Below are 14,517 nucleotides of genomic sequence, written 5' to 3' on the forward strand. Positions count from 1 at the left end.
CCCCTCCAGGAGATAAACCCGAGCAGATGGGCTCCTGAGCCCCAGATCATTCTGATGGAAACTGCCTGAGCCAGGCCAGCTCACCTCCAGGACCAGCTAGCATGCCTCCTCCTCTAGCAAGTGCGCCCAGAGCAAAAGCAGGGAGAAGGGGACCCCTATTTCAGGCCTTGCAGGGTTGTGCCCCTCATCAAGTACAGCCACCACCATAGTTGTCCACTGACAGGGTCTCTGCCTCACCCAGCTCTGGGCCCCCAGGGAGGGCTGATACAACCCTTGGCCTGCAGCAGTCTTTGGAAAAGATCTGTTCATCGAAATAGGTGAATGCACCAATGAGGAACCACAGCCCCTCTGCCCTGTGGGGTCCCCTCCCAGCCACAGTGGTTCTTGGGCTGCAGTTGCTTGGGGCAAGTCACAGTAACTATCACAACCTTGACCTGAGGAGGACAGGGCCTCAGAAGGTCCTGGCCATGCCCACCCACCATGACCTGGGGCTCCGTCTGAGAGGGGCTGGCACCTTGCACCTCCTGCTGTACAGCTTAAAGGCTTATATGATGTGCTAGAAGGTTTTCAGCTGCTCAGTTCATCGTTTCAAAAACTGACCTACAAGGTGACTGCCATGAAGCTCTGGCCACAATCTTGCAGGGCCCAGAAGGTGACAGTCTCGCCCTCCACCCACAACAGGCTTGAGTTCTCACTGGACAAAGTCTGGATTAGGGACTTGATGACATCCACCACCAGGGCCTCACTGACCCCTGACCAGGCCGGGTGGGCAGGGGCCTCACTCAAGCTGCGGAAAGAAAACCACAGTCTCTCCTGCCCAGGACCCACTGTGTCTGGTGCATTTGAAAGTGGGACAACGTCTTCATGAATTTACCACCTGCCACTTCCAAAAAGGATGTGTGGTGGTCATGGCCAGAGGAGCGTGGCTGGAGCCGCTGTCCCTCCTCTGGCCTGACCTGGTAAGGGGCTCGCCCACAGCTGTGGAATATGCTGTAGCGTGAGTCTCTGGTGTCTGGGTCCTGCCTGCATTCCCTGTGCTCCCGGCTCTGCCCACGATCCCTTGCAGGGGTGGGGCTGTTCCTCACGAGATGGTGCAGCCCAAGGCAGCCTGGCGAGTGGCCTGCATGCAGGGGACGCCTGCGCCCACCCAGCCGGGGGCATCGGCACAGGGCGAGCAGGCTGGGGGTGGTGGGGGAGCGGGAGGCCAGCCAGCGTCTAGGGAGGGCGGGGGACTACAGAAGCAGCCAAAATGAAAAGTGGGGGGCAAAAGGGACTCAGCCAAGGTGGGGGGAGCAATAAAAAAATCAAAACAGTATTCCAAGGAAGTGAAAATAAAGATGGGAGAAACAGGAGGGAAAGGTGAGCCAGTTTAGGAAGAATTCGAAAAGCTGGAAATCAAACTCTCAGGGTGGTGGTGGGTGAACGGGGAAGGGGAGGGAGGAAAGAAGAGGCTGAAATAAACCAAGGGACACAAATGGTACCTAGGTATGTCCGAATCAAGAAACTGCCTGCAAAACACAAACAATCACACGGTTAGTGAGGGCTGGCGGGGGCCGGCGGAGGCAGCAGCGGGAGGACAGCGGAGGGAAGCCACCTGTGGCCAACAGGCCCACTCTGACCAGGGAGGCTGCCAAGTGCAGGGCCTTGGAGCAGGGCAGGGGCCGAGGCCGTGGCAAAGCGCAAGGGCAGCCCCAGGCCCCGGGGCTACAACCAGGACTGGATTTCCTGAGCCTCAGCGTCTGCGGGAGAGAAAGGCCTCGGAGCAGTCCACCCATCAGGGGGCTCCGAGGATGTCAGCCACCATCCAGGGAAGAGGAAGGCCCTGGGGGGAGGGGCCCGCTGGCCCGGCCAGCCAAGCCACAGAATGGCACCTGCCTGGGGCCACTGGCTAAGCAGGGTCCTGATGGAGACCTTTCTGGGGCAGGGCTGGGGGTTGGGGGGCTGCACCAGCATGGGCAGGAGCCAAGCCAGAGGCCAAAGCAGCTACAAGCAAGGTCTACGCTGCACCCCAGGGACACGCCTTCCCCTGTCCTCAGACCTGGAACTGGATGGTCCCCAGAGCTACCCTGGGACCGGCCTCACTTCTCATAGCCCCAGGGAGCAGGATCGAAGCCCCTGCAGTGATGAGTTCTTGGACCTCCAGGAACAGGGTGAATCTGCCTAGCCAAAACCCACCGGCCTGAGGTCCAGCCATGCACCCCACCCGCCTCCCAAGTCACCTTCGGACTTAGTCATGGCCAAGCCCCACAGGGCACCCTGCATCAGCTGGGCTGGTGGGGGGAGGACAGGAAGACCCCAGAAACACAGCCCTCAGTGCATGGAGAAAGCCTGGAGACACCCCATCACCCACAATACTCCCTTTCTGCTTCGAGACCCCAGGAGTTGCTGCGGCAAAGGAAGGTCAGAGGTCAGGGGAATGAGCCTCTCCAGCTCCAAAGAGTCACTCAGCTTGGCAGATGGGCCCTCGTGGCCCCTGCCCTTCCCTCTGGGGTCCTGGTCCCCACCGCAGCACGGCACAGTGGCCCACACCCTACAGTAGCACCTGTGGGGAAGGGGGGGCAGGCCTCTCCGCACTTGAACAGGGTGTGTCTCGTGGCAACGAACAGGGTGTGTCTCGTGGCAACGGGAGAAACGAGGCCAGAGGAATCCCTGGAGCCGTGGCCCACTCACTGTCTGCCTCACCTTCCCTCTCCCAGGTGTGACCTCCCAGCCTGCCAGTCATGGTGCCAACTTCATGCGAGTACCCCCCCAGCACTCTTCACCCTCCTGTGCACGTGTGTGCAGGGCGGGCTCCTTCTCGAAGGTCCCGGGCAAAGCTGGCAGCAGGGCCACATCTCCTGCCCTGCCCAGGTCTCTGCCCCCACCCTGCTGCTCCCCAATGCTACTCTGCCCCCACCCTGACTCCCCTCTGAAGCCACCCACGTTAGCCCCGGTGCTGAGGGATGACCCCCTGACAGCCCCTCCCTGGGGTGTCTATGAAGAAACAGAACTCTGTCTGGACCCAGGAGTCAGAAGAATAGGAGATGACCCCCCAGGACCCTCTTTCCGGTGGACCCTGACTCTCCTTGCAGGAGTGAGGTCCCCTTACCGCCTCTGCAAGCACACCCAGCCCTCGGGACATTTTTCCTACAAATGCAGCCACCAGGAAGCTGTGGAGACACCCACAGCTCAAGCTCTAAGGGTCAGCTCTTGGCTTCTGCATGCTGGGCCAGGTCGAGCCGCAGGAGCAGCCAGGATGGGGTTCTGGAGCGCCTGCTTCATTTCCCCAAACCCTGGAGAGCAGCATCTCAGACACAGCCCTGCCAGCTGGATGTGCCCACCCAGCAGGCAGCTCTCAGCTGTCCTCAGCTGCCACCCCTGGTCAGCCTCAGAGGCTAGCTCTCTCTCATCCTGCCCATCCTGGCTAACCTTGATAAGGCGGCCAGGGACGTCTCCAGGGGCCCAAATGTCCCCTCCACTGCCCAGATGTCACTGGGCTGGGACTGCCCAGGCTGTGAGGATCTTGGCCAACACCGAGAGCTTGGGAAGGGACAGTCCACTGACAGAAGTTTGCGCCCAGCAGCACCCACAGTCAGGCCTCCTCCTGGGCTGCTGGACCAACAACACAGCTAGCTCCTAAACAGCCTGTGACCCCCAGGACACCCGCCAGAGGCCATGGGCCCACCCAGAGCAATGTGGTCCTCGGAAATAAGGCCTGCTTGTCCGTCCACAGCCCACACCACCCACCCACCTAGAAACTCCCAAGGTCAGGCCCTGGCTCATCTTCCAGCCCCAACACTGGCGCCTCTGCTGGGTGACAGGATGAATGTGAATGCGTGAACCAGCCACAACAGGGGACATGTCAACAAAGGAGCCGAGGGACCACCAGCCTCCCCTCACCACACATTCCTTCAGCTGTCAAGAGGAGGGTCAGGGACTGGACTCGTCCTGTGGCTGGACCCTGTGTGGCTGGGTGGCCGAGGGCGTGGCGGCTGGGAGCATGCCCTGGCTGCTGACCCGGTCCTGTCTCTGGCAGGGAACAGAAGCTGCTGCTGCCTCTCTTGGGACTCACCGGTCATCCTGGGCCGGCTGGATGTATCCAGAGGAGAGGATATTGAGAGACAAGATGTTGGGGTCGATCAGGGACTCGTCAGTTTCAGGAGTGTTTCGGATGCGACCTATGGGAAAGGCAAAGGGCCAAATGTCACTTCCCGGGAGGACAGGTAGGGACACTGGGCCCCACTGGCAGCCTGGCCCAGGCTCCCCACGTGGCTGTGAGAGCACCTGGTGAGAGGGACAGACAGGAGGCCACTTGGGGTCCTGGATGACAGTGTCCTTTGCCATGGTCACACCTCTGCTGCCCTTTCCCGCGGTCAGGGCTCTGTTTCTCAGCCATCATTAACACCCCCTCCCCTGACTGAGATCCCAATTGCTCGGAGAGAAAGCACCGGCCTTCCTAACTGTGGGAAAAGGAAATCTTAGCAAGATGAGAAGGAAGAAGGGTTCTCTCTTCTCTTTATACTCAGAAATAGTAACAATAGAGAAAAAAGTAAGGAAACTATGCGTGCCATAAAATCTCTCCTTGCAAGGGGACTTTCCAGCAGAGCCCTCTAAGAGGCCTGCACTCGGGGCTGATGGTCTGTGCGTCTGTGAAAGACTCAGAGCTGCTGTGAGACAGGACTCCTGCCTGCTGGCCTTACCCAATCATTTCTTGCCCTGGTAGTGATCGCTCTACTCACTCTGAGGAGCAAATGTGTGCACATTTTCTTTGTCAATGACTGGCCTTCCCTCCCCTCCGTTGTACATGGAGACAAAGTGGACGCCAGGACACAGCCAGGACTTTGTGTCAGCCACACTGGGAGTGCCCCACCCTGTTCCTGGAACTTTGACATGTGACTTTGGTTCTGGGAGAAGGCAGGTGCGGGCTCCTGGCAAAGTGTCCTTTCTCCCCTCCAGGGACAGGGTGTGGGGCTCATCCCCCATGCTGGAGGCAGGGCCCAGGTGGGGGCAGGGCTCAGCCGGAAGAAAGCAGCCAGAGTGCTGCCCCCAGCTGCGCCCTGCCTGCTCAGTCTGATCGGATGCCTGGCCCACAACACCCACGAGTCCCGAGTCCTGGGTCAGGGCAGAGACTGGGGACCTGATCGCTCTGTTGTCCACACCTCCACCCCACCCCCAGCCTTGAAGGCTCACCCACACAGAGCTCACAGTCACCCCAGGGCCTCTCCTGGACCCTCTCCCTTCTGCTGACCCCTCCCCACTGTGCCATCCATCTCCCAGGGCCTGAAAGTCCCACGGCCCTCCGGGGAGGCAAGCTGGGCTCAGGGAAGCTATGAACTGTGAGCTTGGGGTCCCAGGGCAGCAGAAGAGTGGCCAGCTGCCCCCCAGAAAGTGATCATCTGCTCTGTGAAGTGAGTCCAGTCACAAGTCTGCTTAAGGAACCCAGAGAGGCAGACCTCAAACCCCTTAACCCTGAGTGGGGGCCTTGGTGTTCACATCAGTGTCTCCCCAAATCCCTTTAAATAGCTCCCCTTATGCTCCTACATAAACAGGCACTCCTGTTTGCATTTTCAGAAAGGGAGGTGGGAGTAAAGGTGGGATCCTGGGGGTTGGACCGGGATGTCAGCATGTGGGTGCTGCCCTCCCCCCACCCCACCATCCCGTGTCCCCTGCCCTGCAGTGTGGCCAGGTGCAGAAGCCTGATATTTGCCTTTAAATCCCGTCACCGTTTTTAGGCTCGCCCTGAACAACATCTAAAGTGAGGTGTTCATGCTTGCTCCACACTTTTCCCAACTTGCATGAACTACACCAGAACTTGTGAAATAAAAGCATTTGTCCTGGTGTCCCCCGACCCTCCTTGCCCACAGCCCTGCACTTTGGGATGCAGGGCCCATTGCTCCAGGGTGGGGCGGGCTGGGCGGGCACCTCCAGCTGACCACTCACTCGAATGGAAAGTGAGAAGACGGGGTCTGTACAGTTTAGCAAGGAAACGCTTCCAGTAGACCTGCATTTAAAACACGAGGTCACAGAACGAAAAACTCTAAGACCCTTCGTGATTCTTCTGGGTTGAATTGTGTTCTCCCAAAAAAAGAGATTTTGAAGTCCTAGCCCCAGTACCTCCAAATGTGACCTTATTTGAAAGTGGGACATTGCAGCCACAATAAGTTGAGTCAAGATGAGGCCATGCTGGGGTGGGACGGGCCCCTAATCCAGTATGGCTGGTGTCCTTATGAGAGCCATGCAGAGGAGAGAACTCCACATGGAAACAGGCCTGCAGCAATGCACCTACAGTCCACCGCCCAAAGCTGGAAGAGGCAGGGGAGGACTGTCCCCTACGTGCCTCTCGCCAGCACATTAACTTTAGACTTCCAGCTTCCAGAGCTGTGAGATGATAAACATCTGTTGTTTTCTGCCACCCAGTTAGCAGGCTTAGCTACAGCAGACCTGGCACACGAGTGCGTTGCTTAAACGGAAATCCAGGAGTCATCACTGGGCCCAGGGCTCTCCTCGACAGGCGAGGGACTGAGGCACAGAGGGGTTACGTGATTTAGCCAAGGTCACACAGCAGCAGGGGCAGAGCTGTGGTTAGAACCCAGGCATCCGGCCTGAGGTCCACACTCTTCGCACCAGCCCAGCCCCTGCCCCCAAGGCAGCCCCCACCCGCTTGACTCACCCACGACCAGCTCGCGCACTTCCTTCCAGCGGATGTGGCTGCCTGTCTCATGCAGCAGTGTCACGGTTATCCGCCTCTGGATGCCCTGCCAGGTGCCAGAAGAGAGGACATGGTCAGGCGGCCCAGGGCCACGCAGGGCAGGGGAGGGGCACAAGGCAGGGCAAGGGCAGAGAGGGCTTCATACCTGGTGGAGGAGGAAGGTCCCCATGCATGGCATGCCCCCACGGTGGTCCACCACGGCAGGGATGTAACTGGAAGAGAGACACAGGTGAGGGGCGGGTGGCTGGCCCCTCCTCCCTGCCCCACCCACAGCACAGGCTTCTGGCCCTGGAGTGGGCAGGGGTGAAAACAGGAAGAGATTGGCCGCTTGTTCTGGTAAAGATCGGGGGGCCCCAGGGTCAGCTGGGGGCAAAGACGCCCAGTGTGCCACCTCAACCACCACCCACCCCAGCGTCGCCCACTGCACTGGGAGGGTGTCCGGCAGGGAGACAGGTGAGGCTCACCCCTCTGGGCATGGTCTTTGCAACAGCCCCAGCAGTCTCCCTGCTTCCCCTGCCCCCTACGACCCACACCCCACAGCCAGAGGGTCTGGATAAAGTGGCAGCACAGCTCCTCAGCCCTGTCCCTCTCGGGGCAAGAGCCAAAGTCTGCAGCAGGCCCCACTCAAGCCCGTGAGCCCATGTCCCAGCTGCTTCTCGCCCCAGCTATACCCCAGCCGTAGTCCAGCTCCAAGCTGCTCCCCAGAGCACCAGGCAGGCTACCTCCTCTCCTTCAAGTCTTTACTCAAATGTCCCTCGATCACATTGTAATCTCCACGTCAGCCACCCCATCCCCCAGTCCCCGACCCACACCCCTGGTTTGTTGTCCAAGTGCTCAGCACCCCGGGGGCCACCAATTCACATCTTTGTCTGTCCAGCTGCCTCCCCCATGCCAGCTCCTCCAGGTAGGGGTCTTGCCTGTTCTAGTCCCCAGGCCTGGCATAGGAGGTGCTCAATAAACACCTGCTGACTCAGTGCTGGGAGCCCTCCGGCTGCTCAAAGCCTCGTCCCCTCCACCCCCCCAACCCCTTAAGGCCCAGCCCAAGCCCAGCATGGGCACCACCACAGGCACTCACTCGCCATTGGCCTCCAGCTCACAGATCTCGAAGTAGACCAGCAGGTCGTATTTGCAATGGCAGGGCCCCGGGCTGGGCCGTGTCAGTGTGCTAAGTTTGGTGGCAGGCACTGGGGGGTGAGAGGGAAGCATGTGCTGGTGGGAGACCTGAACCCCCACATGCCAAGAGAGGAGGCCGGGGGTGGGGTCCTCAAAGGCCACTAGGACACCACCCCCCGTCATCACACTAAGAGAAACAATCAGCAGCCCCATCCCCGCCCCAGGCCTGGGCACAGTGCGGCCTCAGCAGCCTTGCACTGGACTTGGGACAGATGTGACTCTCACTTTCTTCATGCCCCAGGTGGGGGAAGCGCAGGGCCACACACACCAGGGCACAAGCCCTTGAAGAGGGCAGAGGCATGAGACCCGAGAACATGCTTGCCCACACCAGCACAGGACCCCGCCTACCTGGCTTGGACAGAGGCATGACCCGAGGGAAGTGTCTACGCGAGGGCCTCAGGGGACTGCAGAGAGAGAAGCACCAGCATGAGGCGACCCAGCAGGCTGGTGTCTGCAGGACCCGGAGCTGGAGCGGGCAGCCCAGGGCAGGAGCCGGCAGAGGGAGGCAGCAGCTGCTGACCCAGAGCCCGTCCCTGCCTCCTTTCCTCCCACCAGGCCCAGGAAAGCCCCAGTTCTCAGGCCTCCACCAGTCTGGATGGGAGAGGAGGCACCCTCAGGACCCCAGACCCCAACCGAGGCCTCACAAGGTCACAGGAAACTGGGGTGAGGGTTAAGCTCTGGTTCCCAGTCCAGGGGCTCCAGAACAGAGCACTCCCAAGGATGGATGAGGCTCCTGGGGCCGAGCACCCCCAAAACAAAGTCTCTTCTTTCATGGTCCTTCTCTTCCCCGACACCCTGCAGTCTCCTTAGCTGAGGGGAGGGAGATGGAGATGGAAAGAAAAGGAGCCCAAGACTTATCCACGTCCTCCCTGCACTCTGAGCGGGGGTCTGGAGGGGACAAAGCTCTCCCCTTGGGCCACCCCTGGACACTTCCCATGCCCCACCAGAGGTCAAGTCAAGGTCTGCCAGTGAGGCTCTTTAAGAAAGCCCCTCCCCAGTTCTGAAGGGGAGAAACCAGGTGCAGGCCCAGAGCTCTGAACCCTTTCTTTGTCCCGCTGACCCTGGTAAACAGCCTCCTGCACAGACAGGGAGGCGGGTGGGTTCTGCAGGCTCGAGACTGAACTGGGCAGGGGCTTGGGGGGTGCAGCCCCCAACCCCACAACTTGGGTGCTGACCTGAGCACATCCTTGCAGAGGGGCGGGAACGGGTGCTGCTGGTAGTGGCCGAAGACCTCAAATACAATGGGCTGGCTCTTGATGTACTCGATGAAGGACTTGGTCACCTCCACCGCAATCTGGTGGGTGAGGCGGGCGGGAGGGAGGAAGGAGAGTCGCTTCAGCAAGTGCTCAGCCTCCGCGCAGAACCAAGCGCTTCAGGCCAGATCTGGGGCTGGTCTGACCCACCCTCTGCCACAGCAGGGGCAACACTGCTCACCGGGGCCCATCTCGCCTGGCCTCTGCTCCCAGCACACACCCCAGTCAGAAAGGGCCACGTGGCTCAGCTGGCCTTTTAGAACACAGAGCTCGAGCAGGTGTTTGGGTCCCACCCACCCGCCAAGAGTTACAGGGTGTGGGCTAGACTGTGTCCCCCCTGCAGTCCAAAATTCACGTTGAAGTCCTAACTGCCAGGGCCTCAGAAGTGACCATATTGTGAAATGGGGCCTTTACAGAGAAGATCAAGCTAAAGCCAGGTCATCAGGGTGGGCCCTCGCCCAGTATGACTGCTGCCTTTATGAAAGCGGGATGTGGACACAGACACGCCCAGAGGGAACAGAAGGCGGCTGTCCGCAAGCCAGGGAGAGAGGCCTCAGAAGCGCCAGCCCTGCCCACACCTTCAGCCTGGACTTCTGGCCTCCAGAACTGCAAGACAGTAAATCCCCCTGTTTTCAGCTGTCCTATCTGTGCTACTTTGTTACGGCAGCTCCACCAATGAATCTGCCAAGTCTCCACGCTTCAGGCTGGGCCCAGCCTGGCGGCTTTAGCTTCCCTGCCCTGCAGCCCGTCAGCCCCGTTCTCCAGCCTCGCAGAGCAGCTCCGCCCAAAAGGCCTGTCTCTCCACCATCCTGGCAGCCCAGCTCGTGACACTCTCCTGCCACTGGCTTTCCCAGCTTCTCAGGATTGTGCCCGATGTCCTGCCTCTTTCCCACACCCAATGCCCAGGCCATGGCTGCCCTCTCTGGCGCCCCCAGCCCCCCGTGCAAACCCCAGCCACCACTGCACAAGACCCTGCATGAACATCTGCCCACAGCTTGCTATGGGGGGGGGGCCTTGGGGGCTCATATCTGCCCCCTCCACCTAGTTTTAAACCTGCCAAGGGCCCCTAATGCTGGAGGCCCAGTGTCCTCATGCCCGGGGAAGCTCCCGACCCACGGCTGGTGTTCGGAGAGGAGCAATAAATGATGGGAATAAGAAAGCTCCACTTCAGGGGCAGCCTGGGGTGGGGGTGGGGGGCTCCAGACGTACATTTTGGACGTGGTAGAAGCCAAGAGGCGGCCCCCTGCCTGTATTCTTCAGAGGCTCGGTGGAGAATGCCTCATCGTGGCGGTGAATGAAGCTGCAAAGTAGAAGGAGACACTTGGCTGGGGGCAGGGACTTGGGACGGGGACCCACGGCCTGACTGTGCGAACCAGCATTGTGTGGGGTGCACATGGGTGCGTGGGGCCTGTACGCTGGGCCGACACAGCCCTCAACTCAGTGTGTGCCTTGCTAAGTGCCTAGGCTCTCAGGCTGAGAGCCCCCGGGCAGCCCAGGGGACTCAGACAGCGGGGCTCACTTGAACTGGCAGAAGATGTCGGCATATTCGGCGGAGATGCTGGAGGCCTGCAGGACTGTCACACGGAACGTGAAGGTGCTGCCCAGGCGGAGGTGGTCCAGGGCAGCGTCCAGGGGCCCATCCAGGGAGGCTTTCTCGGGGCTGTCTAAGAGGAGGCCCTCCGGAGGCACCGCTGCCGGGAGCAGAGGGGACAGCAACAGTACCTTCAGGCCACACTCTCTTCAAGGAACAGGGGTCAGGGCGGGCTCAGGAGCCCAAGCCCTGGGCAGCAGGGCTGTGACCTACCTGAGCAGGTGTTGTTGTTGACCTCATCTGCTGAGGGCCCCGCATCAGCGCCCTGGCCCTGACCTTCCACAATGCGCAGTTCTTCCTGGGAGGTCCCTGAGCGGGACATCCCTACCACAGGGCAGGACTCGGACTGGAACTGTTGGGGGAACCAGTGTCGGAGAAAGCCCTGAAAAATGGATAGCTGGCCCGGGATGGGGCTACCGCAGCCCTGTCGAGGGCCCAGGGGATGACCGTGCTGCCCAATCCTGGCAGAGCCTGCATAGGCCTGTGCTCGGACCTGCTTGGGCCCCTCCCCTGGCTTCTCCTCTCTTGTTTTCAGGTCACAGGTAAACTCTTTCCCCTCCTGTGCATCCCCAACACTGACGACCCCCTCTCTCAGAGGTGCTGGGGGCAGACACATCACCCTGGGCTCAGGACACTGGGCACTGAGGTTCCGGGTGATGGGGCGGCCAGGAGGGTGCAGGTTAGAAGAAAGTCTAGGAAAGGAGAGGAAGGCACCGCCAGTGCACACCCCGCGGGGCACCGTGTGGAACCTCCTCCTCCACTGTGTCCAAGAGCAGAGAAGGGAGCCTGGGTCTGGTCCAGGTGCTGCTGGACACAGCACTGTCCCTTCTCACAAGGACCAGGGTGGGGGTCCTAGGCAGGTGCCCTTCCTTGTTCTCACTGGAGTGTCAGGCAGGGAAGGGCAGCTAACGGGGGATGGAAATGCCCTGTCCTTTGGCGACCCATAGCAGAGCCGGCCAGGAGAAGGGAGGCCAGGTTCTCAGCGTCTGTTCTGGAAGCTCATGTTTCATACTGGCTCTGCCACTTATAGGAGACCCAGAGGCCCATGGAGGTAGACAGGCAGATCCAGAGGGTAATGGCAAACCAGGGAAGGGGCATGTGGTGTCTTTTAAACATCGAGGAGGGAGAGGGAAGAACCCTAGGACACATGGCCCACAGGGCAGGACTGGAGGACCAGGGGGGCAGAGCAAACAGGACCCAGAAAGCAAATGGCACCTCAAGGCCTGGGGTTGGGGTGGGAGGGCCCCAAGCCGTGTACAGGCCAAACCTTGCATGGTACCTTCTCGAAATGCTGGTCATCAAAGGAGATTTTAGCAGTTCCCGACTGGCGGACACCGGAGCCATAATCGGGGGCCTCTTCATCGGCTGCAAGAGGAACCGAGCAGATGGTCGCAGTCCAGCCCATCCCCCACAGTGGGTAAAGGCAGGGCTGGGCCAAGCTGCCACGGGGTTGGGGCAAGGGGTAGCCTACACCACTGACCACAGCTCGGTAACACCAGGGCCCGTACCCCTGCACGCTGACCACCAGCCTCCCTGTCCCCACCCCACATGCAGTCAGGGGTCCTCCCAACCTCTCCCTCCCCTCACTGTGCAGAGCCGACCCCACTGGGGCCTGCTGGCTTCACCTTCAGAATCACAACATTTCCCCACCACCCACGTGAAGCTACCATCAGTCGTCTGGACACTTAACAGTCCCCCTGCCCCCTCCACTCACTTCCCCGGCCCGCTCACCAAATGGTCACATGCTCCCCAACTCAAAGCTCTCAGTGGTTTCCCACTGTGCTTGGGACAAAACCCAAACCCTTTTCCTGTTGCCTACAAACCCCTGACTTGGCTTCTGCCAGCCTCCTCAGTCCTCTGGTCTGGGCCTCCGCTGGTCTCCCTCATTTCTGCACAGGCCTCGGGGGACTGTCACGCCACCCATGTGAGCACTAATGCTGCCTGGCTCTCCACCCCACTGCCCAAGGCCCTCGAGCTCTGTTCTGCCACAGTCCAATGCTGGCGAAGGCCTGCCCACAGTGGGGCTCGATGCAGAGAGGACACATCAACTGATCTCAGCCTGCAGCCACGGCAGGATGCGTGTGACCTGTAACCTCCAATGCAGGGGTCGGTGTCTCTGCTAAGTTCTCTCTCCACCACCAGATGGAAACATTAGGTGTCGCCCAAAATGAAACAATGTAGCTGTAGGACCATGAGGCCCGGAACCCAGCGCGGGTCAGGAGTAGAGCCCTAGCCGGACCCAGCCTCACGTCCCCCGTGTCACCTGGGGATAGCAGGTGCTATGGATGCGCACAGGCCTGGGCTCAGAGCTCCTGCACACCTTCCTAACTGGTGACCATCATCAGAGAAGTGGGGGACCCCCTCAACCCCACAGAGTGCAGGACAGCGACCCTGGAGGTAACCCTTCCCGCACTGCTCCAGCTCAGGACTCGGGTCCCTCACCAACCCCCACGAGGACCCCCAGAGGCCCCTTCCCACAAGGGCTGTGGCCCGGCCCGTGGCCTCTGGTGAGGTCCCTTTCTCAAAGAGGTGGCTGTCGGGGTAGGGGCCAGTGGGAGGAAGAGGTCAGGATGGCTTGGCTCTGCCCAGTGAGGGTTAGAGCTGCTGGAGCAGGCGGGGGCGAGAGGCCTCCCTGGGGGAGGAGGTGGGTGTTCCTCATAAACACCCACTCCCCAGCAGAGGCGTCGGGCGTGAGTGGGGCTTGCTGTCTGGGCTTTCCCTAGAGCTTCACCCTCGCTCCCATCCCAGGGCCCCCCGACAGGTCCCCTGGGTTCAGCACCGTGGCATCACAGGGGCTGGATTACCCTGTACTAGCAGTAACGGGCATCTTGGCTGCTAGAGGTGCTGTAAAGTGCATTAGAAGTTAAGGGTTAACAAGAATTTGACAATAGGGTCAAATTAACTAATTTAACTAATTAGGTGGAATTAAAATCACCTAAGCTGGCCAGGCTATCAGGGCAGGGGACACTGGCCATCTCAGCCTTCTCCAGGGCACCCGCCTCTGAGCTGCCCCAGCTGGCCTGCAGCCACGCCCCCTCTCTCCACCCGCCCATCTGTCTGCCCACTCTCCCGCAAGGTGCCCGGTGGCCAAGGATAAGAGAGGAAAGAGAGTCAGTCCCCCGAGGACAATAGAGCATGGCGGGGGTCGGGGCAGAGGGCAGAGAAGGGCACCAGGTGCCCTGCTCTGGCCTGTGGCCTCCTGGTCAACCCAGCACTTTCACATCTGTGTCCCAACTGAGTTTTCCACATTCCTGCCAGGCAGGAATCTTTAAAACACGATCCCTCCACAGCTGAGCATGCATGGCTCAGGCGTTCTGCAGCTGGGCTGTCGAGGAGGGGCTGGTCTCCACCTCCCACGACAGAGGAGGCTTGTGTCTTCAGGCCCATGTGTGAAGGGAGGGTCTACAGTGGCCAGGGAGACGGGGTGTGCCCAAGAGACCCAGGGAGCACCAGTGAGGGCTGCCCCGGGGTAGGGGGTCCAGAGCCAGGGGCCAGAGATCTGCCAGCCCTTCCCAGGGCTGTGGACAGGGGGATGGGCGCGAGCTGGGAGACAGCACCCGCTCTGCACCAGGCTACAAGGGGGAGCCAGGTGGTCTCTGGGTCCATCTAGAGCTACCTGATGGAAAGGTGGGGTCCTGAACCAGAGTGGGCTCCCATGGCCCAGGAGTGCCCCCGCCAACAAGGGAAGTCCAAGAGGCCACAGCCAAGAGCTGGGCCTCTCCCTGCTCCCAATGGGACTTCCCCTTCATGCCCCCTGGAGGCCCGCAGCCTGGGGCCAGCTGGGAAGGGGTGTACAAACAGCTTCAGGTTGG

The 14,517-nt window shown here is 60.6% G+C and overlaps 1 protein-coding gene across 17 annotated transcripts in view; it reads right to left on the reverse strand.

Annotated features, from left to right (window-relative positions):
- KIF1A (kinesin family member 1A) overlaps positions 1–14,517 on the reverse strand; it is a 74,152-nt gene that overhangs the window by 14,441 nt on the left and 45,194 nt on the right. For 11 of the 17 annotated variants that reach the window (XM_063108542.1, XM_063108515.1, XM_063108509.1 and 8 more), the window contains 10 exons: positions 11,985–12,070; positions 10,919–11,057; positions 10,634–10,805; positions 10,324–10,414; positions 9,037–9,155; positions 8,210–8,265; positions 7,764–7,872; positions 6,834–6,900; positions 6,650–6,734; positions 4,052–4,157 (listed from right to left, as the gene is read on the reverse strand). In XM_063108542.1, coding sequence (XP_062964612.1) covers positions 4,052–4,157; positions 6,650–6,734; positions 6,834–6,900; positions 7,764–7,872; positions 8,210–8,265; positions 9,037–9,155; positions 10,324–10,414; positions 10,634–10,805; positions 10,919–11,057; positions 11,985–12,070 — 1,030 coding nt within the window. Of the gene's footprint in view, positions 1–1,481; positions 1,509–4,051; positions 4,158–6,649; positions 6,735–6,833; positions 6,901–7,763; positions 7,873–8,209; positions 8,266–9,036; positions 9,156–10,323; positions 10,415–10,633; positions 10,806–10,918; positions 11,058–11,984; positions 12,071–14,517 lie in introns of all 17 variants that reach the window. The other 6 variants (XM_063108500.1, XM_063108465.1, XM_063108459.1 and 3 more) reach the window with 1 other exon arrangement.

Source organism: Cynocephalus volans, chromosome 1 (genome assembly GCF_027409185.1).
Source record: "Cynocephalus volans isolate mCynVol1 chromosome 1, mCynVol1.pri, whole genome shotgun sequence".
In the NCBI taxonomy this organism is placed as follows: Eukaryota; Metazoa; Chordata; class Mammalia; order Dermoptera; family Cynocephalidae; genus Cynocephalus; species Cynocephalus volans.